This window comes from Mus pahari, chromosome 23 (genome assembly GCF_900095145.1).
Source record: "Mus pahari chromosome 23, PAHARI_EIJ_v1.1, whole genome shotgun sequence".
Classification (NCBI taxonomy): domain Eukaryota; kingdom Metazoa; phylum Chordata; class Mammalia; order Rodentia; family Muridae; genus Mus; species Mus pahari.
The window spans coordinates 31,694,769-31,719,024 of NC_034612.1; the positions used below are offsets into that span (position 1 = coordinate 31,694,769).

General features: G+C 42.6%; 1 protein-coding gene across 1 annotated transcript in view; it reads left to right on the plus strand.

The window, feature by feature from the left end:
• The window catches only part of Sdk1 (sidekick cell adhesion molecule 1), a 953,795-nt gene that overhangs the window by 346,248 nt on the left and 583,291 nt on the right, over positions 1-24,256 (plus strand). Inside the window, exons 3-4 of the mRNA XM_021222746.2 lie at positions 18,590-18,696; positions 21,857-22,004. Coding sequence (XP_021078405.1) covers positions 18,590-18,696; positions 21,857-22,004 — 255 coding nt within the window. The remainder of the gene's footprint in view (positions 1-18,589; positions 18,697-21,856; positions 22,005-24,256) is intronic.

Genomic DNA, 24,256 nt, shown 5'->3' on the forward strand with positions numbered 1-24,256 from the left:
ATAGAGGAGAAAGTGGGGAAAAGCTTCGCAGTTATGGGCACAGAGGAAAAATTTCTAAACAGAACAGCAATGGCTGGTGCTGTAAAATCAAGAATTGACAAATGGGACCTCATAAAATTGCAAAGCTTCTGTAAGGCAAAAGACACTGTCAACAAGACAGGCCACCAACCGATTGGGAAAGAATTTTTACCAATCCTAAATCTTATAGGGGACTAATGTCCAATATATGCAAAGAGCTCAAGAAGCTGAACTCCAAAAATTCAAATAACCCCATTAAAAAATGGGGTACAGAGCTAAACAAAGAATTCTCAACTGAGGAGTATCAAAGGGCTAAGAAGCACTTGAAAAAATGTTCAACATCCTTAATCATCAAGGAAATGAAAATCAAAACAACCCTGAGATTTCACCTCACACCAGTCAGAATGGCTAAGATCAAAAATTCAGATGATAACAGATGCTGGCGAGGATGTGGAGAAAGAGGAACACTCCTCCATTGCTGGTGGGATTGCAAGCTTGTACAATCACTCTAGAAGTCAGTCTGGCATTTCCTCTTAAAACTAGACATAGTACTACTGGAAGATCCAACAATACCTCTTCTAGGTATATACCCAGAAGATGTTCCAACTGGTAATAAGGACACATGCTCCACTATGTTCATAACTGCCCTATTTACAATAGCCAGAAGCTGGAAAGAACCCAGATGTCCCTCAACAGAGGAATGGATACAGAAAATGTGGTACATTTACACAATGGAGTACTTACTCAGCTATTAAAAACAGTGAATTTATGAAATTCTTAGACAAATAGATGTATCTGGAGAATATCATCCTGAGTGAGGTAACCTAATCACAAAAGAAGTCACTAGATATGCACTCACTGATAAGCGGATATTAGCCCAGAAACTTAGAATACCTAAGGTACAATTTGCAAAATGTAAGAAAACCAAGAAGAAGGATGACCAACATGTGAATAAGTCATTCCTCCTTAGAATAGGGAACAAAATACCCATGAAAGGAGTTACAGAGACAAAGTTTGGAGCTAAGATGAAAGGATGGACTATCCAGAGATGACCCAACCCCAGGATCCATCCCATCATCAGCCACCAAACCCAGACACTATTGCATACGCCAGCAAGATTTTTCTGAAGGGACACTGATATGGCTGTCTCATATGAGGCTATGCAAGTGCCTGGCAAATACAGAAGTGGATGCTCACAGTCATCTATAGGATGGAACACAGGGCCCCCAATGGAGGAGCTAGAGAAAGTACCCAAGGTGCTGAAGGGGTCTGCAACCCTATAGATGGAACAACAATATGAACTAACCAGTACCCCCAGAGCTCGTGTCTCTAGCTGCATATGTAGCAGAAGATGGCCTAGTCGGCCATCATTGGGAAGAGAGGCCCCTAGGTCTTGCAAACTTTATATGCCCCCGTACAGGGGAATGCTAGGGCCAAGAAGTGGGAGTGGGTAGGTAGGGGAGCAGGGCAGGGGGAGGGTATAGGGAACTTTCAGGATAGCATTTGAAATGTAAATAAAGAAAATATCTAGAGAGAGAGAGAGAGAGAGAGAGAGAGAAAGAGAGAGAGAAACTGTTGTATCCTCTTGCTGAATTGTGTTCTTTACTAATATGTTATGGCCTTCTGTCTTTATTTGTATATTACATGTATGTATGACTATGTATATAACTGTATATGTATGACTATGCATATAACTGTGTATATGTTATATGTGTTTGTACACATGTGTACAGACACATGTGCCTAAGTGTATTGAAGTAGGAGGCAGAGGAGGTGTCATTCTCTACTGTGTTCCCTTAAAATGGGGTCCCCCAAGTAAACCAGCAAACCCTAGCAAACTCCCCGTGTCCATTTTCCCAGCAGCACTGCAGTTACAGGCGCTTGCATGCGGCTGTGCTTAGCCATTTCCTTGGGTGCTGGAGCTCAGAGTTGGGTCAGTGTTGTTTGTCTAGCTCAGCCTGAGCCTTCTCCCCAGCCCTTTATGTGTTTTGACTAGCTTCTGCTTGCAGTCAACTTTATCAATGCTGGAACAGACATGCTGTGTGACTTTTGTCTCCCGTTAGTTTGATACATTGCCTCTGTCCTTGTCTTTTGTTCCTTGTCTGGAAACAACAGACAATTTGATGTAATTTAGAATTTTTTTCACTTGAATTTTTTTCTATATTTATCAGTATTTTGTTACATGGATGTCTGTGCACTGCATGCATGCCCTGTACCTGTGGTTACCAGAAGAGGGCATCGGATACTCTGGGACTGGAGTTACAGACACTTGTGAGCCACCATGTGGGTGCTGGCAATCTAACCATGTGCTCTGGAAGAGCACCAGTACCATATCTCCAGCCTATGGATCGATTTCTTTCTTCTTCTTCTTTTTTTTTTTTAAAAAAAAGACATACTTATTTATTGTGTGTGGATGCCTTGCCTGCATGTTCGTGTACCACATACGGACCTAGTGACTAAAAGGTCAGAAGAGAGTGTTGAATCTCTTGGAACCGGAATCAGCATGTTTATGAGCCACCTTGTGGGTACTGGGGATCAAACACGGGTCCTGTACAAGAGCAACAAGTGCTTTTAACCACTGAACCATCTTATCTGCCCCTGGATCTGGTTTTTGAATGCAGTCAGTCATTCTCCCTTCCTCCCCTCTCTCTCTGTGAGTCAAGTCCATTTATACTTAAGAACATAGCAGAGCTGTTTGCTAATTCAGATAATTTTGTTGTTGTTGTTCTCCAGTTGGATAGATTATTGCTCATTCTCTTTTGGTCCCTACATATCAGGGCTTGTTTGCTTCCTTTTTGGACGTGATGGATTCCTGTCTTTGTAGCTCAGGTTCTTGCTAATAGCACCTGGGAGTACCTGCAGCTTGGCTTCTGTAGTCACCATTCCCTAAGGACTGTCCTGCTGGGTGCTTTGCTTTTGAACATGATGGGGTTCAAAAGTCAGCAAGTCATGAAGCCCCAAAGTAATCAAAATCGTATTGCTTTCATGACTTAAGAAGGAATTGACTATAGAGAGTGTCAGCTCAACCAGCTCACCCCTCGTCTACCTCACAAGTTGTAATATGTGATGCATAGCCTGTGCTCAGTTTGCCTCAATTGTCTGTCTGTCTGTCTGTCTGAATCTTTCTTTCTTTCTCCCTTTTTCTCTTTCATCTCTCTCTCTCTCTCTCTCTCTCTCTCTCTCCTCTCTCTCTCTCTCGCTCTCACTGTGTGTGTGCATGTGTGTGTAATATATGTGTGTATGTGTGTGCGCATGTGTGTATGTTGGATGTGTTATTTGAAGTGTTCCACTTCCACGTGTGTGGTTATAAGTTTTCCTATAAAACCCCTGCTTTCTGGTCATGGCAGCCCATTGAAAGCCAGCTGCCTTGGTCTCCAGACCAGTCCTAGGGAGCAGCTGCATGCTCCACCTCTCCAGCTCTCACCCCCTCTGTGCATCTGGCTCCTCTCTTCCTTTCCACCCTATGCCTGTTCCTGCCATGTGCTTACCCTTTAACAAGTAGAGCTTTTGACTTTCTGTAGTATAGTCACACCCCTAGTTACCTTCTTTGTGGGGATCAATTTATCACAGCAATCTAGAGCACACACCAATACAACATTTCTAGGTTGGAACCCCAGTTCCAACTCCTGTATGATTCCGTGACCTTGAGCAGGTTGGCTGTATACCCTGCTGGAAAGATTTACAAGAACTGCCTGGTTCATTATTTCCTAGTTGCAAGAAAACAACTTCAGGGAAATGAGGGCTTATTTTGGTCCTCAGTTTGAGAGCATAGCCCACCTTGGAGGTGCAGACATGTGTTCTCAATGAGGAAGCCAAGACTCTGACCACTGGGGCTCTGCCTACTCTCTTCTTTTTATTCTTCCCAGGAGCCCAGGCAATGGAATGGGGCTACCCACAGCCAGCACGGGTTTTCCCACTTAATGAACCCAACTAGAATCTCCCTCCCAGACTTACTTAGATATGTATCTCTGGAGTGATTCCTGACCCTGTAAAGTTTACAGCCATTAGGAACCATCACAGGACCAATCATATCTCATGAGTGGTATAGAAGCATTGACTCTACTGTGTAAAATACCCCATTTCCTGACATACATTTGACCATCCAGTAATTCCTGGCAGTATTCCTCAGTGTTACTGTGATGTTATGGGGGTTGGCTTACTGGTATAAAACTAAAAACAAAAACAAACAAACAAAAAAACCAACCAAACAAAAACAAACAAACCCAAAACCCAAAAATCTAAAAACAGACAAGGCACAGAAAACAGAGAACTTAGAAATGAGAACTGTAGGTGAGTGATGAGCTTGGACAGACATGGCTTGAAGTCTGGAAACTTCAGGTTCCCATCTTGCTTGCTCAGTATTGTTGGAGAAGTTAACTATTTTGTCCTAGTCTTCTCATCTGTAAAATGGTATAATAAATCCCATGCCAGTGGGTGCTAATAAAAACCATATCACATATTCAGTGTGTCCCAGAAAGTAAGCAGCGGTGCCCCCAAAGCTTTGCTCCTTATATGGAGATCAGGAAGGTGGATGGTGTATGGCAGGAGGCCTTCAAAGCTGGGCACCTGATGTGGCTACCTAGAAAGGAGCTGTCCAGGCTACACTCTTGGTCTGGGCACCATGATGATCTTTTCCCCGTGCCTGATCAGTGATCTCTTTCTCCTCAGAGAAGGAAGATTCATAACTCCCTTTAGTGCAGTGGTTCTCAACCTGTGACTCCTTTGGGAGTCACATCAGATATCCTTCATATGATATAATTACATTGCAACTCATATCAGTAACAAAACCACAGTTATAAAAAAGCAACAAAATAATTTTATGGTTGGGGGTCACTATGACATGAGGAATTGTATTAAAGGGGCACAGCATTAAGAAGGGCAAGAACCACTGCTTAGGAGTCTTCTGTGAGTCTCCACCTTGGGGAGAGGGGAAAAGATAGATGTTGAACCTGAGTGAGATGGGCATTATATCATTATGAGCATCCTGTTCGAGACAGTTGTATAGTAGTGTGTGTGTGTGTGTGTGTGTGTGTGTGTGTGAGAGAGAGAGAGAGAGAGAGAGAGAGAGAGAGAGAGAGAGAGATTGTCTATGCACATGGACAACCTCAGCTGTCCTCCCCAGACACTCTCCCACTTTACATCCTTTCCTTTCCTTCCCTTGTGCCAAGGTCTCTCACTGGGATGTGGAATTTACCATCAGGCTAGGCAGGGTGGCTGGCAGGGCCTCCAGTCATGCCTGTCTGCCCCTCCCCCAGTGCTCAGATTACAAGCGTGCACCACCACATCTTCTAGCAGAACACCAATGCCAATCTGCTGGAGTTTTGAGATGAGTTCTGAGGGATTGGAGTGTGTACCCTCACACCTGGATTTTTGACAGGAGTTCTGAGGATTGCACTCAGGTCACACCAAGTCATTGTGCCAACTGAGCCATCTCCACTGCTTTTTACTCTTAAAGTCCAAATGTACCCCAGGCTATTTTTCTACATGCAACCCCTTAAACATCATGTTAACCTAAAAGTATGTGGAAAGGTGTATTGTTTAAGTTTTATTTCGTTCTTCATTGCTCTTTCCAGTAGCGAAATTTACCTATTCGTTTGAAATATGTGGTGATAATCTGCAAGAAGACAAAACCGTGGTGGTTGTATTGAAGCAAGACCAAGGTAGCGGCTCATTATACATGGACCATTAAAATAAGGCAGCCGCCTCGCTGCCGTCTCTGCGAGCACAATGAGGAGACACGCATTCTTCTGGAGCAACCATGGCTTGCGGTGGAAGTGATGAATTGCATTCCGTTCACTGAGGTCTTCAGATTCTGAGATGAGTTATCAAGAATCCATTGTATTTTGTCATCAATTTGCCCAGATGTAAAAGCTGCTTAAAAATCGCATACTATTTTTTTTCAAATTACTCTTTCATCTGCCTCCTCCCTAGAACACCTTCAGCTGTCTTGTGTTAACCTTCACGAGACCTTTGTAAGTCTCAAATTGAAAAACAAGGATGAAATGATAACTGCCTTGCCTGTGAGTGAGCACCAATTTCTCCCTCCCCTGGTGTCAGTCAGGGAAATGCTAACACTGTAAGGAGATAATCGTGTAATTTCACCTTTCCTGGCACTAAGAATAGTCTTTTCTCTGTGTCCTCTATTACCAGATGCTTGTGGATTTCCGTGAATTTTAGATGTTTCGGTTCAAGTTAATACTTGCCCCGCCTTTTTGGCACAGGTGAGGGCATGGCATAGCAACAGCAGTTCAGTAATTAAGCTAAGTTTGCACAGGCATCTGAGGTGGATTTGCATACAATTTTTACAGGAAACATCTGTGAGTTCTGGTCTGCACTGAGAAAAAAGCCTTTAATATTTATATTCCAAGTGGATGCATCCCCATGTGTGGAGAATTTCTTAATGCTTGCACAGTATGCCTATTATAACAGTGGGAATAATTGGATAGTCTAAAAATTTCGTCATTTTCCTAGGAGATGCATCTCCATAGTTCAATTCTGTGCCACAACAACAACAGAAACTTGATGGATGGTTATATTTTTTATTATTATTCCAGTTAAAATAGGGAGAAGCTATTTTCTCCTGTTTGATAAAAAAGACAAGGAAACTTCACTGTATCAATAAAAAGTATTAAATTCCTAGGGATAACTTTTATAGGAGATTTATAAAACCCACATGAAGAAGAGTGCAGAGAAGGGCGTAGCAAGAGGCTTCCCGGAGGCTGCTACCCAGGAAAGCTGAGCTTCCGAAATGCCTCCACCTTCCCAATGACTGTGTTAATTTAGCCCAGTCTTTTAGTAAAACTATTATCAATACAGCATTTGCTTACAGTACTGATGATCCACACTGGGAACATGGCAGGGAAGCCCTCTACCACCAAGCTATGTCCTCAACCCAAGATGGTTTTTATAAGAAACTCTAGTGACGTTTTGTCCATTGGGAAGTGCCATGATAACGACAGCTTTGGCATCTAACAGTGGCAGGTGCCAGACAGTGGCAAACACCGGACTAGCTTTGAGAAGGAGTGTGTGCTTTTAGACCCCTTAGGAGCCTCAGGCCTTACAAGCAGGTCTGATCAGTCTGCATCTCATCTCACTAGTTACAGTGCATTCGGATGACATCACCGTTGAGTCTCTGTGGCCAGGATGCTGCTGAGTGCCTTCTCTGAAGTGGGAGCTGTCTAGTGATGCTAAAACCCACACTGTGTTGTTTATCAGCATGTGGTTTCCTCCTTCTGAATTTATAGTTAAGTGTCTCCCAGGTCTCCTTCCCGTCAGCCAAGCCATTCCTTCCATGGCCTTCTCCCTTTAAAAGCAAAGAGTCACATTAGTTACTTCTGCCGTTGCTGTGATTGAAACAACCCACAAAAGAACCTCAGGAAGCAGCTGTTTTGGCTCCCAGGGTGTGGGTTCAGTCCATCGTGGAGAAGACATGGCGGCAGCAAGGGAGGCGGCCACTCATGCTGTATATGCATTCAAACAACAGAGAGCAGAATGCTGGTGCTCAGCTTGCTTTCTCCTTCTTAGTTACAACAGGACCTCAGCCTAGGGGTGGTGCTGCCCACACTCAGAGTACATTCCTGTCTCAGTGAAAGTAATCAAGAAAATCCCCAACAGACATTCCCAGAAACTAAGCTAATCTAGAGAAGGTTGTATGAATGTTTAACCCTGACCCGGGGTTCCTACCCCACCATTGACCATTTAGTTCCCAGATAAAAGACACACTTAACCTTTATATTTATAATAAGCCTTAAACAGAGCAAGAGCTGGGCAGATGCCTACCCTCTATGCTATTAGAATCTACTTCCTATCTATAACCCTGAGTTATTATTTACTATGCTTCATCTGGGCTGTTCTTAAATCCCATTGGCCAGCCCTCAGGGTCATGTTTTCTTGACTCTAATGCATTGGTGGCTTCCTCCTCCTCCTTCGCCTTCTTCTTCCCCTCCTAGTTCTCCTCTGACCCTCAAGCCCAGTAACCCTAAACCCTTCTTATATATCTTTTGCCCAGCTATTGACTGTCAGCATCTCAATTCACTTATTAAAAATAATTTGAGATCAAAGTCACACAGTGTCACTGGGTTCTACGTGCAGATTCTCTCATCTTTGGGACAACCAGATACAAGCAGCATCAGGCCAACCTACAATAGACTCCCTAGCTGGCATGCTCAGACGCTCCTTACCTAGGTGGTTCTAGGTCTTATCTGGATGACAATAGGAATAGGCCACCACAGAGCCAAAAATACTGCTTACAAGGATCTTGCAGAATCCCAGGAAGGCTATTGTGAGTTCCTCTGTTTCCAGAATGTTAGTGACCCATGTATTCCCCAGACCCAGGTGTTTAGCCATCCCATCAATTTGTGTGGCTTAAAAGTCACTGAGAAAGGAGCCTTGGTGCTTAGAATTATTTGGCTCTGATAATTCTCTTGTAAGAGTTATTTCTGTGGGCATTTTCCTAATACCCATGGCACAGCTCCCATTTATCACTTCACACAGCAGAAATTGCTTTTCGATATCTGGAGTTTCCCACTCAAGAAGGCATAACTTTGGGCTAGAACCTAAAGGCTCTACTTGACTCTTTGAGATTGCTGGAGAGCCCCTGAGGAGCCTTACCCACAGCAACTATCTCTATCATCATCAGATATCAAACACGTTTTCAAAAGGAAAACAACATCAAGAATATGCCGGGACAAAGACTTCTCTCATGTCTGGTCTCACTAACCCTGTCTGTCACACTGGGCTAAGAGCGAGTTATGGGATTGAACCTACACACTTGTAGTGAAATTGTTTTTAAGATGCCAGGTCTTAGTGGAAGATGGGGATCCCTAAGAGGTAGGCTACAAACAAGGGGAACCATGTAACTGCCCACCATGTCTGCCTTCATAGAATTTCCAAGCAAAGGCATAAAAAATTGAGAACCCAGGTGGTGTCTCTTCACTAAGCTAGATCTCAGGGCAGGGCAAGAGGCCGATAGAAACTCTAGATTTCTCAAGAGCAGAAGATGCAAAGGAATGTGTGGAGAAATATTTCTGGAAACTGCATGGCTCCTTTGAGCTTTAGCAGGGTAGTCAGGCAGAGCGCACTAGCATGAAGCAGCTACTCAAGACCAGGTACAGAATTACCAGGGCGACAGCTAGTGGTTCCCTGTGTTCACACAGGGGGGTGCATCCTATCCTCAGCGCAAATTTATCAGTCTTAAATGAGATACGTTCTGTCCCACCTAGCTACAGTAAAAAGCAATGCTTGAAAAGGTTTGTGTGAGTTACTTCTGAGTATCTTCACTAGGGCTCAACCACCTAAACTCTGCAGTGGCTAAAATCTAACCAGTTTATTGAGCTTGCAAAGAGGCAGAAAGGATGATTTGAAGTGAGGAGAAAAAGATTGAAGCCATGTAAAAGCTGACACAAAGTAGCAGAGGAAGACTCTAAGACCACGACCATGTTGTTGATAATCAAAGTAAGACAAACACTAAAGGTAAAATGGCATTTGAAGAAGATTAGAATGCTCAGAAGTAAATATTAGTAAGCTCATGCATATGTCAGTAGAAGTATAAACATAAAAAGCGTATCCAAGAAACAATTAAGTGAGCACCAGAGAGCAACAAGAACAAGTATATGGATAACTAGAGCCAAAGAAGGGGCAAGAGAAATAGTAAAAGAAACGACGGTTAGTTTTTCCTAATTTGAATAAGAGCCACAAAGTTACAAGGCATCAAATTGTAATAGTAGACTTACTAGCCAATTCAATAAGGCAAGAAAAATAAGTTATCTGCATTGCAAACGAAAAGAAGACTGCTTTCATTTTCAAACAGCATTGAGTACCTGTATAGTGAGTTCAGCGATGGTACTGAATAGAAGATAAATATGTAAAAATCAGTTATATATAGATTCATTTATATCCTACATGTTTTAGATAAGTCATACTTATCTATAATACATAACACAGAGAACAAATAAAAATAGTCACAAACACTGAAATATTTAGGGATAAATCTGACAAGTGATGTGTAAAATATTTACACTGAAAACTTCAAATATTGAGAGAAATAAGAGAATCTGGCCATTGGGCAGAATGTTGTGTCCTTGTGTCTGAAGACAACTTTTAAACATGCTTTTATTCAATTAGTTTTAAAATATCATTATTTACAGACTGGTCTCTTGTCCATATTCCTTAGGCTTGACATCTTGAGGCACACCTCACAATTAAAATCCTTCACTGAGCCAAGAGGAGCATCTGTACACATGTTGTTTTTAATCCACTATTTCTCAATCTGTGAGCCAACAAGTAAAGGTGTATCTGAGCATTTCCTTCTTAGAAGAAGCAAGGTGGTTTGCATCAACTGTTTAAACTGAACGTGACCCTCACCTGCATCTTCCTGCAAAGAATCAGCTCCTAGTTATTCCTAATCTTGGCTCATGTTAATTCTCTTCTGATGGTTTATACTCCAGGAGGCCTGCGCTGGGAACTGACTCAGTTACAAAAACAGATGTCATTTGGGCTCAAAGCCATGAGAGCTATGAGTTTTAGGTAAAATAGAATCCCTTGTAGTTTCACGCCACATCACTTAATTGGTTTCTAGTACCCAATATATAGATGGTTATAAAACTTTTGATAGGCCTTCAACTTTCTTCTTTATCATAAGTCTGTATTTGTGAATCCTGACATTGGAAAATGGACCCCTCGTTTCTGAGGCATCAAGTTAACTATCATTTTGTCTAGAAGGATGGGGTAATGAACTTGGGAATTTAAAAGTGGATGGGCAGTTGCCTTCTTATTTCAAGTAAACGTGACCCACATTGAGCTTCCAGGCTTGTATAGTGTAACTTGTGCCAAGACGTGTAGCCTCGATCTTTAATATTACCGAGGCATGGCCAGTCTGCATGTTGATCCCACAGAGCTGTGTACTGTGCATATTGGTTTCTGACTTCAGTCTGATGTCCTTTCCTTGGCTATGTAGTCAGAGTGGACAAGCTTGTTCCTGGAGAGTTTCTTAAACAGAATTGATGTGTGTCTTCTTAAAGTTCTTATAGGAGATTATTTGGATGTAGATAATTAATCTCTCTTGGGTCTTCTGTCTTAGGATCGTTGTGGAATCTAAGTGAAAAGCCCTAGCCAGAAGGACAACCCAACCTAATGTCATTCATTGGTGACAAGTACTTCCAAATGAAGAAGCTTTTAACTGTGTGTTCCTAATTCTCTGGAGCTTGTTATAGTGCTTACAGTTTAGGCTCCTTTTTCATTGTGGCTCTGTATGGATATTTTTAACTGGGTAGAGAGTAACGTTTGTCTTCATACTTTAATTCTTGGTATTATGGTCCCCATTTTTTTTTATGTCTAGAGAGAATCTCACATCATAAAGAATTAAGTAATCAGAGGTGGAATAAAAGATTTTGTTCATAAAAAAAAAAAAAAATCAATGCCCTCTTTCCCAAAGGTTTTCTGACATTCAGCTCTTACTGACTTTAGAGTGTCTAATCCTAATAAGGTTAGATCCAACAGACTGGCTCCTGTCACATGCTCATGCTTCATGAAATGTAGATTTTCACCTTTCTGCCCCTGATTAGACAAAGAAAGAATGGGCAGCCTTCAAAATATTGCTTATGTTGGTAAAAAGAAAAAAATCACAAGGTCCTGAGAGACTTGGGAATATCTCAACAGAAACTCTTAAAATTTGGGTTGGCTTTGGTCAGTGTTGGGATAAAGGCTAAGCATAGTCATTCATAGTGGCTATTGTGAGACTCTTGTGGGACCTTGGCATCCCGTGAGTCTCTGGAAGCTTTATACATCCAGATTGAACCCTAATGCAACTACTACCTCCTCGTTACATGTGGCCCAGACCCACAGGCATCGCTCTTTCTTCCTCATTTAAAATCATTTTTAAATAACCAAATATCACACACACACACACACACACACACTCACACGCACGGTAATTTTGGCAAATACAATGTTCCTGATGGAACAGGGATTCCTTCTTCCCTGTTCTATCCACTTTAACTTCATACTGATGATTTAACTCTTCTAAGGTCATAACCTTGACCTTGCCCAGTGTGTATGACCTGTCAGTCAGGCACACCTTCAAAACTGTGCATCTATTTTTTTTTTTAATCAAATTCCACACTAGATTTTTTCATCATTATTTTGCTTGAGGAAACAGTCAGCTACAGATTCATTCCACTTTGGATTATTGTTTTTTAAAGTTTAATACAGGAAATTTATAAAAATAAAATTGAAAACATAATTAGCATCTAACCTTCCCAAAATGAGGTGATGGCTTTTACTGTGTATTTCCCTAACCCCCCTCTTTTTAACTATAAAGGTAAGAACTTTTGTCTAAGTCATAAAAGCTTATAAAACCTGGCAGTTATTCATGTAAAATAGATATCATACTAGCATAAAATTATGCTTGTAGATAGACCTTTTGTGTGGTTCTGTGGATTGAATCTACCCTATGGATAAAGGGAAGCCTCCCCTACCCCTTAGGGGTTCTCCCACCCCATTAGTCCATTTCCTTAATGTTTTCTTTTTCAAATTTTTCTAGAGTCTCATACATGCTAGGCAAGTACTAAATCACTACATCTCTAGCCCTAAATTTTAATTTTCTTATCATCATTATTAGCAGTAGTACTTGATTGGTTGGTTGGCTGGTTGGTTGGCAGAGTTCTTAGGCCAGGATAACTGGGATCTCCTATGTAGCCAAGGATGACTTAAACTCCTGATCTTTCTGCTTACATTCCCCAGCCCAAATTCATGAATTATAGGGTATGGTACCCTACCTGGTTTATGTGGTGCTTGGGATCAAGCACATGACTCTGTACCTGCTAGGCAGGCCTTCCATGAACTGAGCTACATCCCCACCCAGAATTACTTGTATAATTCCTGACTATCAAGAGATATGTAGATCTGACTTTGTTCTGGAGGTATGGTTTTGTTACCCTGATGAATATTTTTGGTCCTAGTATCTTCTTATTGGGAATGTCTGCCAAGCAGACGTAATTCATATTTTAAAATTCATTTCTAGAGATATAATAGTTCTTTTCTAGAAAAAAAATCCATTTAGCAGTCTAATTTGTCCTAGGCATGCTCCTACCCAATGGATTTTTGTTTGTTTGTTTTTTGTTTTGTTTTGTTTTTTTAACTTTCTCTCAATGAACAATCATTGGTAGTTCAGCAGGAAGCCATGGTCATTGTCGATTCGTTTTTGTTTTAATCTTCCCTCTTAGTTGTTTTGGTTATATTTGGAGTTGATTCTGAGCAGAGTCAAATCCCAAAGACAAACTATTATTGCGATCTCAGGTGAGTTGTGCTTTTGAACAAATAATGGAGCATCCATAGAATTTGGGGCCACTGGAAACTAGGCAGAGTGTAGTGAAATGACCAGCCTGCCCCCAGAACCATAGTCATGCCAGAAGCCAGTCCACTGAGGGACTCACAGTGAACACCCTGATCTGAGCTACTGCCCCAGTGGCCATCAAATACTCTCTTGTTCTGCTTCTCCAGGTGCTGCTGTGTCTCACCACTGCCATGTCCCACTGCAGCCATGCATGTCCCACTACCACAGTTATATCTTCACCAGTGTCCTATCCCTTCTTCTGCCTTGTCTCTACCACCATCATTTCCACCACCATGTCTCTGCCATTTTGAAATCCTACCATTGCTGTACCCCATCACTTCCAGGTCCCCTCACCATCATGTTCCACAAACACAGCGCTGCACCCCATGTTGTATTCACACTGTCTCACCACAACTGTCATGTCTGGTCGCCATCCTGTCCAGCCTCTGTCTGGTTTCTCACCTCACCTGTCAGATCTTAGGCCAGTTCTAAAGCAGCACCAGCCCCCAACAGCAGTGCTGACTTGGCCATGTGATATCTCTGTGCCCTGGAGTGAGCCTAGTATTAGCCAGTGTGGTCTTTTCTTCTCTGAGACATGTTATTAGAGTACGGTTGAGATCGTGGGCAGACTTTGTGTCAATTTTCCGTCCTGGCCTAGTTTACAATTTACTGTTGGGTGGGGATGGATCTGAAGATGCTTTCTAGAGAAAGCCTTGAGTAGTTCTAAAGGAGGTTTAAGCTGTATCATTGATGGCTGGTGTATGTCCCCAGCTGACCTGGCCTTGGTGGGATCTGGTGCTCTGATGTCCTGAAGAGTTCTGTGTTGCTCTACCCGAACCCCCTTTGGTGTTGTACATTCACACACTGGCTCAGTGTTGTCCAGAGTAGGAGCAAGAGATGCTTGTGTTTGAGCAACATATGGTACCACGATTTTATCATACCTTCCTATAATGAGCCAGGAAACGTTCCCTGCTTAAAAATGTGTGTTTATAAACAGTGGGCTTACAATGAACACTCCCATCTGTTAGGTGAACATAATTTGTGCAGGAATTCCGGTAAGAGGTGGGGGACTTCACAACGCTTTTGTATATTTTCCCCTGGTGCGACATTATCCTCGGCGACAGCACACAGCAGCATATGCCTAATACTCAGTTTGCTATCTGCCTCTTCCTGTTGTTTGAAAGCAATGCTATTTTTGTGCATTAGCATATAAGATTATTGTAGAAATTCATAAGAATTTTACATCTATGCAGGATACTTAAAAAGAGAAAAAAGTAGAACGGGTAACAATTATGTAAGCGTGGTTATGTCGCCATGATCAAATTGTCCTTGTGGCTTTCCAGTGCTGCAATGACCTGTCCTCAAGCTCCTCTAAAGAACTTCTGTTGATTTTGCTTTAACCTGATCTCAGAACCCTCGTCCCTGTAATCACAGTACACAACAATCAAAGCATGCAGCCTTCCAGTCTGATTTGTAATTTAAATACACGGCATTGACTCTTTGTGCCTGGTTTGGTATTATTCTGATTGTCTTCACTAATTAATTTTGTTTGGGATGAACTGTTCCTCATAATAGAACAGAGTTTTTTAAGATTAATGCTCAGCAATATTTTTTCTTATCATAAAAGATTTTATGAGTCCTGCCACAGGACCACCGCAAGGTTATCAGAGGGAGGCTCACTGTGATTAATATTTGCTCACTGCTGAATTGCCCGCATTGTCTAAGGGTTTCGTTCACTTAAAATCATTCCTCTGGGTTCCTTCTCCTGGGTGACTAATTGGACATACTTGAATAAAAAAGATGAACGATTAGTTGAATATCAATGTATCTAGGTCTACTTGGTACTGAGCAAATAGAACTCACTAACACTTTGTCTTTTCCCTGAGTTGTTTTAAGGTTGTTCTGACTTTCCTTTGTAACCAGAAGATAGACAGCCCCAGCCAGAACATCACTCCTGTTAAGGGAGCACTCCACCACGATTTTCAGATGTTAGGGAGTTTGTGTATACTCAAGATCCCCTCTTTATGACCCACCCCTTCCCGGGGACCCAGTGAAAGGGACCCAGGCCTCAAGTCTTACTCTTTATTTCTTCATTCAGAGATGGTGATGTTCTTTGTTCTGTTACAGTGTGAGCATACTTTTATGTTGTATTTACTTAACCCTTTTGGTTAGGACCTTAGACTTGATAAGTGAGCACCACTGAGCTATAGCCCCAACTCATATATCTCATTTTATGTTATTTAGTTTAGTGTATGTACAAATGTGAGTATACACAGAGGCCAGGGTATGACGCAGGTGTTCTGCTCCATTACTCCATCATGTCCTCCTCAGGGCTTGAGACAGGATCTCCCAGTGACTATGGATTGACATTTGTGGCCAGAAAGCCGTAGAAACCTTCTTGCCTCTGCTCTTATCAACCCTGGGATTACAGGTGAATGCAGCTATCCACAGCCTTTTTGGGGAGTTCTGGGGATGTGACCACAGGTCCTCCTGCATGCACAGCATGCTTAGCATTAGTGTTATAGGTATGTGTAACAATACACAGCCTCACATCCTTGGGGATGTGAACTCAGGTCTTCATACTTGTAATGCTAAGCCATCTCCTCAGTCCACATGATGTACTTTAATATGATACAGTAGGCATATAACACGCTGTCTTTGTGTAGTGCACATACCCCAATGAGTTAGGGATAAGTACATGCTCTCACATCACCGTGACAACTGCCTCTTCATCCCTTGCAACCCTGTCCTTTCAGCAGTATTGTTATGTAAGAAGAACATATCAGGCTGGCAAGATGGCTCAGCAGGTAAAGGTTCTTGCCATGCAAGCTTTTTGGCCTGAAATCAATCACTGAAACCCAGGGAAAGGTAGAAGGGAAGAATCGATTCCACAGAGTTATCCTTTGACCTGCATATGTGCACTGTGGCATGCATAACCTCCACATATCATGCCTACCCATGTTAATGATAAACATAATTTAAAACATTTTAAAAGAATGCCTAGACGGTCTCTTGGTCAACCTTAAATGTACAATACCATATTACTAGCTGTGTACGCTATGCCTTGCATGACTTTTCTCTTTATATAACAAAAATTGGTTTTCTTTGGTGTGGCTTTCTCCCCCACTCTACCTACTCTGCTGTCACCATTACACGCTGTTACTCCTTTGACTGGCTTCTTTCAGCGAGCATAGTGTCATTCATGTTCTTAGGGGGAAACCTGGCTTTCTTGGTTTCAGGCTACATAGTTTTCTTTTGTGCATATACTGTGTTTCATCCGTTCCTGTGCTCACAGATTCTTGGGTTTTCTCTAAAGCTTGTGTGGTATAGACCATCAGTGAACATGGACTTCAGTGTTTTCATATCTTTAATTTCAGTTCCTGTCTTAGACTTTAACTACTGTGAAGAGACTCCATGACCAAAGTAACTCTTATAGGACAACATTTAATTGGGGCTGGCTTACGGGTTCAGAGGTTCAGTCCGTTATCATCAAGGCAGGAGCATGGCAGCATCCAGGCAGGCATGGCCATGGCTGCAGGAGTTGAGAGTTCTACATCTTGTTCTGAAAGCAGCTAAGAGAAGACTTGCTTCCAGGCAACTAGAGCAAGGGTATTAAAGTCCACACCCACAGTAACACACCTAATCCAACAAGGTCATGCCTACTCCAAGAGAAGGCTACACTTAATAGTGCCACTCCCTTGGCAAAGCATATGCAAACCATCACAGTTTCCATTTCACAGAGAAATGGTATCTATAATAGTTCCAGTTTTCATTTTGCAAAGAATACTCTATTCTGTAGTAGTGTCTCCATTTACATGCCCAGCAGCACTGGACAAAGCTGTCCCTTTCTCTCCCTCCTCAGCTTGGTTTGTTCTTTATTCTTAGGTTTCTTGGGTGCTGGGTGGAGCTGTCTTAGTGTGGTTGGGATTGCTTGAGTACCTTCTTGTAAACCCCTTGGCCATTTTCCTTCTTTTTTAGATTTCTTCCGTTTTGTGCCTTCTCAGTTTTAGGGAATTCCTTGTGTATTTTGGATATTAACCCTTTATCAGAGAGATGGTTTGCACCAAGTTTTTTTTTCTCAGTTTGTTTGTGATCATGGTCTATGATCCACCTCAGGTCTGGGCTCAGGAGCTGTTGGATTCTCGACAGTGGTCTTTAACTATACCCCAGCTTGCTTACAGGTTTCAAATACCCCGACTTTAGAAACTGCTGTTATGCTTACAGCAGGACTGTCATAGAAACCGTGTGTCTCACTGACCTGTGAACTGCTAATGAGGCCTTTAGAGGTGTGGGGTGTGAGCGATTATTGCAGTCCCAGGAATGGAAACTAGAATCAGTCGATATAACTCAAGGGAAATGATTACATCCGAGACTTCGTCTGTCACCTGAGAAGACAAAGTTACTCTCAGTGTCAGGCACAGAAAGAAAGAGAAGTAGAGGAGCACTCATTATACTAAGGGACATCGCACTGGGGTGGAGATAGGGCTGTCCTGGTCCTCAGCCCACTTTGCCTTTGGACGGTCACAGCTCCTCCTGAAGGTGGCAGTGGTCTTCGGTACAGAGTGACCCAGGCTTTGTGTGAAAGAGTTATAATAACTCTCAGATTTCACAGCATGAGAATAAGTTATTTTCTTACACTGACAAGTCTTCTTTAACTGCAATGACCATGAGTTACTTAACATTCTCAGACCTGACAAAAAGCTGCCCAGGAGGGAAAGTGTCTTTTGGCTCACAGTTCTGGGCGATACAGTCTGACGTGACAGAGAAGGTATGGCGTCAGGAGCTTGAGGCAGTCACGTTGCATTGACAGTCCAAAAGTAAAGTAAATAGCAAGTGGGGCCTGCTGTAAAACCTCAAGGCCTGACTCCCCAGTGACTGGCTTTCTCCAGTGAATTTGCATCTTCTAAAGGTTGCTCAAACTTTTGAACTAGAACCACTTATTGGGGACTAAGTGTTCAAACAAGTGAGCCTTTGGGGTCATTACATATTCCAACCCGAACAGCATAGTAAAACCTAATTCATTCACAACTCTGGGCTGACACAGGGCACAGATTGAGGTCTGACTCCATGTAAAAATCTGCAAATTTGGGGTATGGGTGAAGTAAACTCAGTAGTCCCTTTAGGGGAGGGCTTGGGTATGTCTTCAGTACCACAGAAACAGACTACTTGAGCATCTCATGGAATGGATGCCCTTGCTCTTTCTAGGCTTGACCACTGACACTTCTTTTTGGTATTTTGCAGGTATATCATCCCCTCCTTGCAGAAGCTAGATGCTGGGTTTTACCGCTGTGTGGTGCGGAACAGGATGGGAGCTCTCTTGCAGAGAAAATCAGAAATTCAAGTAGCATGTAAGTGTGTGGGGTGAGCAAGGGCCTTAAGCGATGAATAGAGTTGCAGCAGCTGTGGGAAAGAGCTCCCTGTTGCAGCAATTGATACTTGTCCCTGGTTCCTCTAAAAGAGATGTGGGATACAGGCTGGGCATGTTAATTCAATTGGTAGAATGCTTGCCTAGCTTGGACAGTGCCTTGTGTTCTAACCATAGCACCAAACTTGGCAGTAGAGGCAGGAAGATCAAGAGTTCAAGATGATTCTTGGCTACATAGTGAATTTAATGCCAGATAGAGCAACCAGTGAGACACTGCTTATTAATGAATGAATGAATGAATGAATGAATGAATGAAAATAATTAATAATTTAGGATTATAGCTAAAATTGGAAATAGGGCTAGCAAAATATCTCAGTATGTAAAGACCCTTGTCACTAAACCTGATGATCTCTTGAGTTCATCTGCAGGACCCACATGGTGAAATGAGAAACAAATTCCTGAAAGTTGACCTCTGACCTTCACATGACCATGATTACACACATCCTGTGGTACATGCTCACAAATACACATATAAACACACACATAAACACATAGATAGATAGTTAGATAGATAGATAGATAGATAGATGATAGATAGATTGATTGATAGATAGATAGATGATAGATAGATAGATAGGTAGATAGATGATAGATAGATAGGTAGATAGATAGATGATAGATAGATAGATAGATAGATAGATAGATAGATAGATAGATAGATAGATAGATAGATAGAATTTTTAAAATCTAAAACCAAACTTGGGGACCCAGGTGAGGCATTGCTTTTTTTCCAGCTGAAAATATTTAGGGTTTCCCAAGCCTGTAGGGTAAGGAGGGGGAGTAAGACAGGTGCTCTGTATAAACCAATTTCCATTGGCCTGTGGGTATAGGGATTAAAATATGTTTAGAATGAAAAGTTGAACCAAACTGAAGTCAGATTCCCTGGCTTCTTCCCTGTTTTGAAGTAATTTTGCTGCTCAGTAGATTTGATAGTCATGCCCTGGGTGTCATGAATGCTGTAGTGATCTATTCCTTATCCAGCAGATCCATTTTGAAGAACAAAAGTTTTAAAAGCAGGCACCATCAAAGGGCAGAGACCTTGACTCTCATGTAGTCTTTAGGGGCAGGAGCCCTGGCCTGTGCACTGCTCCCTCCCTGTTATAGAAAGTCTTGGAAGAAGAGTATCTGTCCAGTGGACTCTCTGCTTCAGTGTAGTTACAAATACTACCAAAAGGTCTTGTTTAAAAATAAGTAAAAACATTCTGAAATTTTACATTAGATGATGCCCCAGGCTTGAGGCCACAGTGTAGTGTGTCTCTCCTATTCCGGTTGTTCCAAGATTGCTCTTTCTAATTTTAACCCTACTTATGATCCATAGCTTTATGTTAGCATATAGTAATATGAAACTATCTTACTCTCCTATCATAATCACTGATATGACAGAGGGAGGTCCCCATACTATACATGTTTAGCTATTATTTAAGCCTCAAGGGAGGCATCAATCTTTCTGGTTTGTTGAAGATGAAGCCACTGCCAAATTTATCTACAGAATAATTCAGAACTTTTTATTCAATAGAAAAATTGAAAACATAATAAATAGAATGTGGATCAATACCCAAACCATATTTGAGTAAGTTAAGAGCCTGGAATTGATTGTAGCATACTACATCATACTTATGAAGTTTGGGCTTCATGTAGTTGTCCGTGCCCTTGGTCTCACCCTCTGTCTCTCATTCTGACAGTGTGTGTGGTCTTCCTTTGCATTCACATAGGCAAGGGTGTTTTCCCCAGTGGTACATAGCTCTTCCATTTGTGCTTTCTTAGTGTGTCCTGTCACATAGAAAATAGCTTTTAATGATAACACTACAGATGATAGCATTCTTTCATAGAAAAATCTAAAAATAAGATGCAGTTAATAATACATGGCGGACAGGCGTGGTTGGCACACACCTTTAATCCCATTATTTAGAAGACAGATCTCTGTAATTTCTAATTTACATAGTGGTATCTAGGCCAGCCAGGGTTACACAGGGAGACTCTGCATCAAAGAAAAAAGAAAGGAAAAGAAAAAAGGGAATGGATGGATGGATGGATGGATAAATGGATGGATGGGTAAATTGATGAATATACAGCGGCTAAAGGATTACTCAGTCATTAAAGTGCTTGTTCCACGACCACAAGAAATCAAGTTTGGATCGCAGTGCCCACATATAAAGCCAGCGCCAAGCATAGCACTGGGTAGGTAGTTAGAGGAAGACCTCTGTGGCTTGCTGGCCACCCATCCAGCCAATTCTCCACCTCTAGTCCAGTGATGGACAATATCTCAAACAGCACATGGGGACTGATCAAGACATATACAAGATCATCCTCTGGCCTCTATGTGGACATACATACACACTCGTGTGTGCTTTTTCACCCTACACATACATATTTGCATATCCATGGGAACACACACACACATTGCTACACACAAAACCATAGTGTGGAAATATCTGTATACATGAACTGTATTCGATCACAACATAGAAATTGTTTTAATATTTTAGGTTCCCAGTTTAAAAGGGAGCCCTGGTGGCTGGGTCCTCATTTTTTTAGTTGTTTTAATCAGTAAAACAATAATTGCCCCATGCTATGTCATCAGTGTAAGGGCAGGCAGGGGAATTCTCTGTGAGCTCCCTAAGGGTTGGGACACATTGATTTCCAAAGCCATGTGAGTGGAGACAGTGTCCCCTGAAATGAGGAGGTCCAGGCAAGAAGGGGTACCTGCAGGGTGTCCGGGGTGTTGCACTGCAGCTCTGTAAAAACTGCTTCATGGGGCCGGGGATGCCTTCCAAAATCTTTTTTCTTTAGTGTTACAGTCAACTGTGAGCAGCCATTATATTACTGCAGTGTGACAAAGGCTGGTGGCCTTGCTGATGAGGGCCCCACGGCTGCTTTAGAGGCACACCACTCAGCCAATGTGCCTCTTTCTCACAGTGGCATCCGCACTTGTCAGCACTGCAGTTCACTCTCACTCGTCACCTTATTAAGCGCGGTGGCGGCACCAACTTCACTGTAAAGTACAGCTATTTCCCTCTCTGACCCCTACTCCCCCTCAAAAAATAGCATGCTCTCGAACTTAAAAGTCTAATTTTTCTCTCCAGATATGGGGAACTTCATGGATACAGACCAGAGGAAAACAGTTTCTCAAGGGCACGCGGCACTTCTCAACTTAATGCCTATCGTCAGCTGCCCCCGACCGCAAGTGACGTGGTTTAGAGAAGGACACAAGATTATTCCCAGCAGCAGAATGTAAGTTGCTCCTAAGGCAGATGTAGTTCATTGCACGTGCCTGTACCGTGCTCTTGGTAAGGGAGCGGTGGCTAAGTGGCTGGTGGCTGGAAGCCTCCCTAATGAGCAGCTGCCTGACGACCGGCTTGCCTGTTTTCAAGCCTTTTAAGCAAGGAGCCTTGTGGGGTTGCTTTTGGCCTGTTACATCCTGAACCTAAGATCTCCTCTCTACCCTGAAGTCCATTCTCTCTGGTTTTGAATACACCTCACTGCTGACACCCCCAAGCTGTGTGTTGCCTCATTTACCCAGGCCTGGTGTTTACTTACGCAGCTGTGGGGTCCCCCTCTGCTTTCCCTTGAGCCTCACATCCGATACTGCTTTCTGTGACGATAAAGTGCTAATGACTGCTTATTTCTCCTTATCCTTTCATTCTTCCATGACAGTTTTATTTCCTTTTGTCCAATTAGGGGCTCACCCATCTATTGCTAATCACGCGGTTAAGGCCTGTCTCAAGGACTTTCCTGCGTGCCCCACATTCAAGATCTGTGTTGAATGCCCGGCCAGTTTTCTCCACTTGGAGCTTTTAGTGATTCAGAAGAACACTGGCCTCGTAGTCTTTCCTTCATCCTGAGGGAGCGTGTGTGGAGAGCAGAGGATAACCCTGCTGATCCTCTCCATCCACCTTGTTTGAGACAGAGTCTGTTTTTTGCCTCCATGTACACCAGGCTAGCCCGTAGGCTATCTCCATATCCTGTCGCAGAACAAATCTCTGGGATTGCAAGCACATGCTTCTGTGCCCAGCTTTGCATTGGTCCCGGGATCTGAACTCCGGCCCTCACTCTTGTGAGGCGGTTATCTTACTCACTGATTTGACCTCCCAGTCCTTGCTATGTATTACTTAAGTGGGCGCCTTGGAATAGAATTGAAAGATAATATTGCAACAACAAAAACTCCAAAAATAAAAATTTTCAAAAAGAATCATGGAACAGTGCTATGTGCTTGAGGTAAAAGCCAAACATTTGCTGCCATGTGCTTGGCTCATAGGTCAGAATGCACAAGGGGAAAGGTTCTAGGTTTGGTTTGGAAGGGATGTGTGTGAGCTATTTGCTGGGTGGGTTTCAGATGCAATTGTGGGAGTTAACTATGGGCTATATACCCACTTTCTTCCTTAGCAGAGCTCCGTGGACCTCCCTGTATAAACCCAATGGACCTGTTATCCCACTCTTGACACCTGAACCCTGCATGGGCCTGCTTACCAAATGTTTCTATTTTGTCAGTCAGAAATAGGAGAAAGTAGAAATAGATGCAACAAACACACTTCAGAATTCTTGTAGAAAGAAAAAAACCAATTCTTTTCAATGGCATGACTGCTAAGCCTTTTTTCTGTATCTGAAGTTTTTTGGATATTCACCTTCATATTGATTCCAATCATAACAGACGTCTCTTGGGACTGGGTGAAACAAAGAGGAAGGATCGATATCTCATCGCTGTGGGAGACCATTCTGCTGAGCAGAAAGCAGCTGAGATAAAGTGTGATATAAATGATCTGGGAGGACCAGCGTGGAGCACGGGAGGATCACGGGAGGCAGGAGAAGGTGGGAGGAACGCTGGGGTACTGAGAGCAGCGTGGTTCAGAGAGCAGGCTGCAGCATTGGGCTTCTTCTCAGGCATGGAGCTCGGAATACCCGGGGCTGGGAGTGCATGGTGTCAGGATCGTTTTCATTCGCTTGGTAGCAAATAAATACATGTTGGCTCACACATCGACCGTGTGAACTGGATATGCTCGTGAGGCAACCTTCATTCAAAGTACAACAGGGCGCCCGTTGAAAATAACTCTTGATTTCTACACTGAAATAACTCGTAATTTCATGGCTTCTTTTTTCACTTCCAGATTCATGCTAAAGACTATTGAATTCCTAATGAGCTGATAAAATGATGGAGTGATTAAAGTCCTAATGCAGTGTCCCATCAAACAAATAGTCAGTTTATAAGCATAAAACTATAGATAACCCCCTGGTCTTGGCAGCATTGTATACGGGGCTGATTATGAATATTTACACTCTTACAAGGTCCTTTAGTTTTGTATGTTCCACCTCATCACCGCCCCACATTTTCTGAGTGCCTGCTGTGTGAGATGTCATAAATCAGTGCATGCATGCCATTCCCCAACAGTTTATACACCGTTCCAAGATACACTGCTCCTAAGAAACTTCCACTTCTGACCCAGGTGGCTGAACAGGGAATTCAGGGGGCATCCAATCTGCTCCAGGGC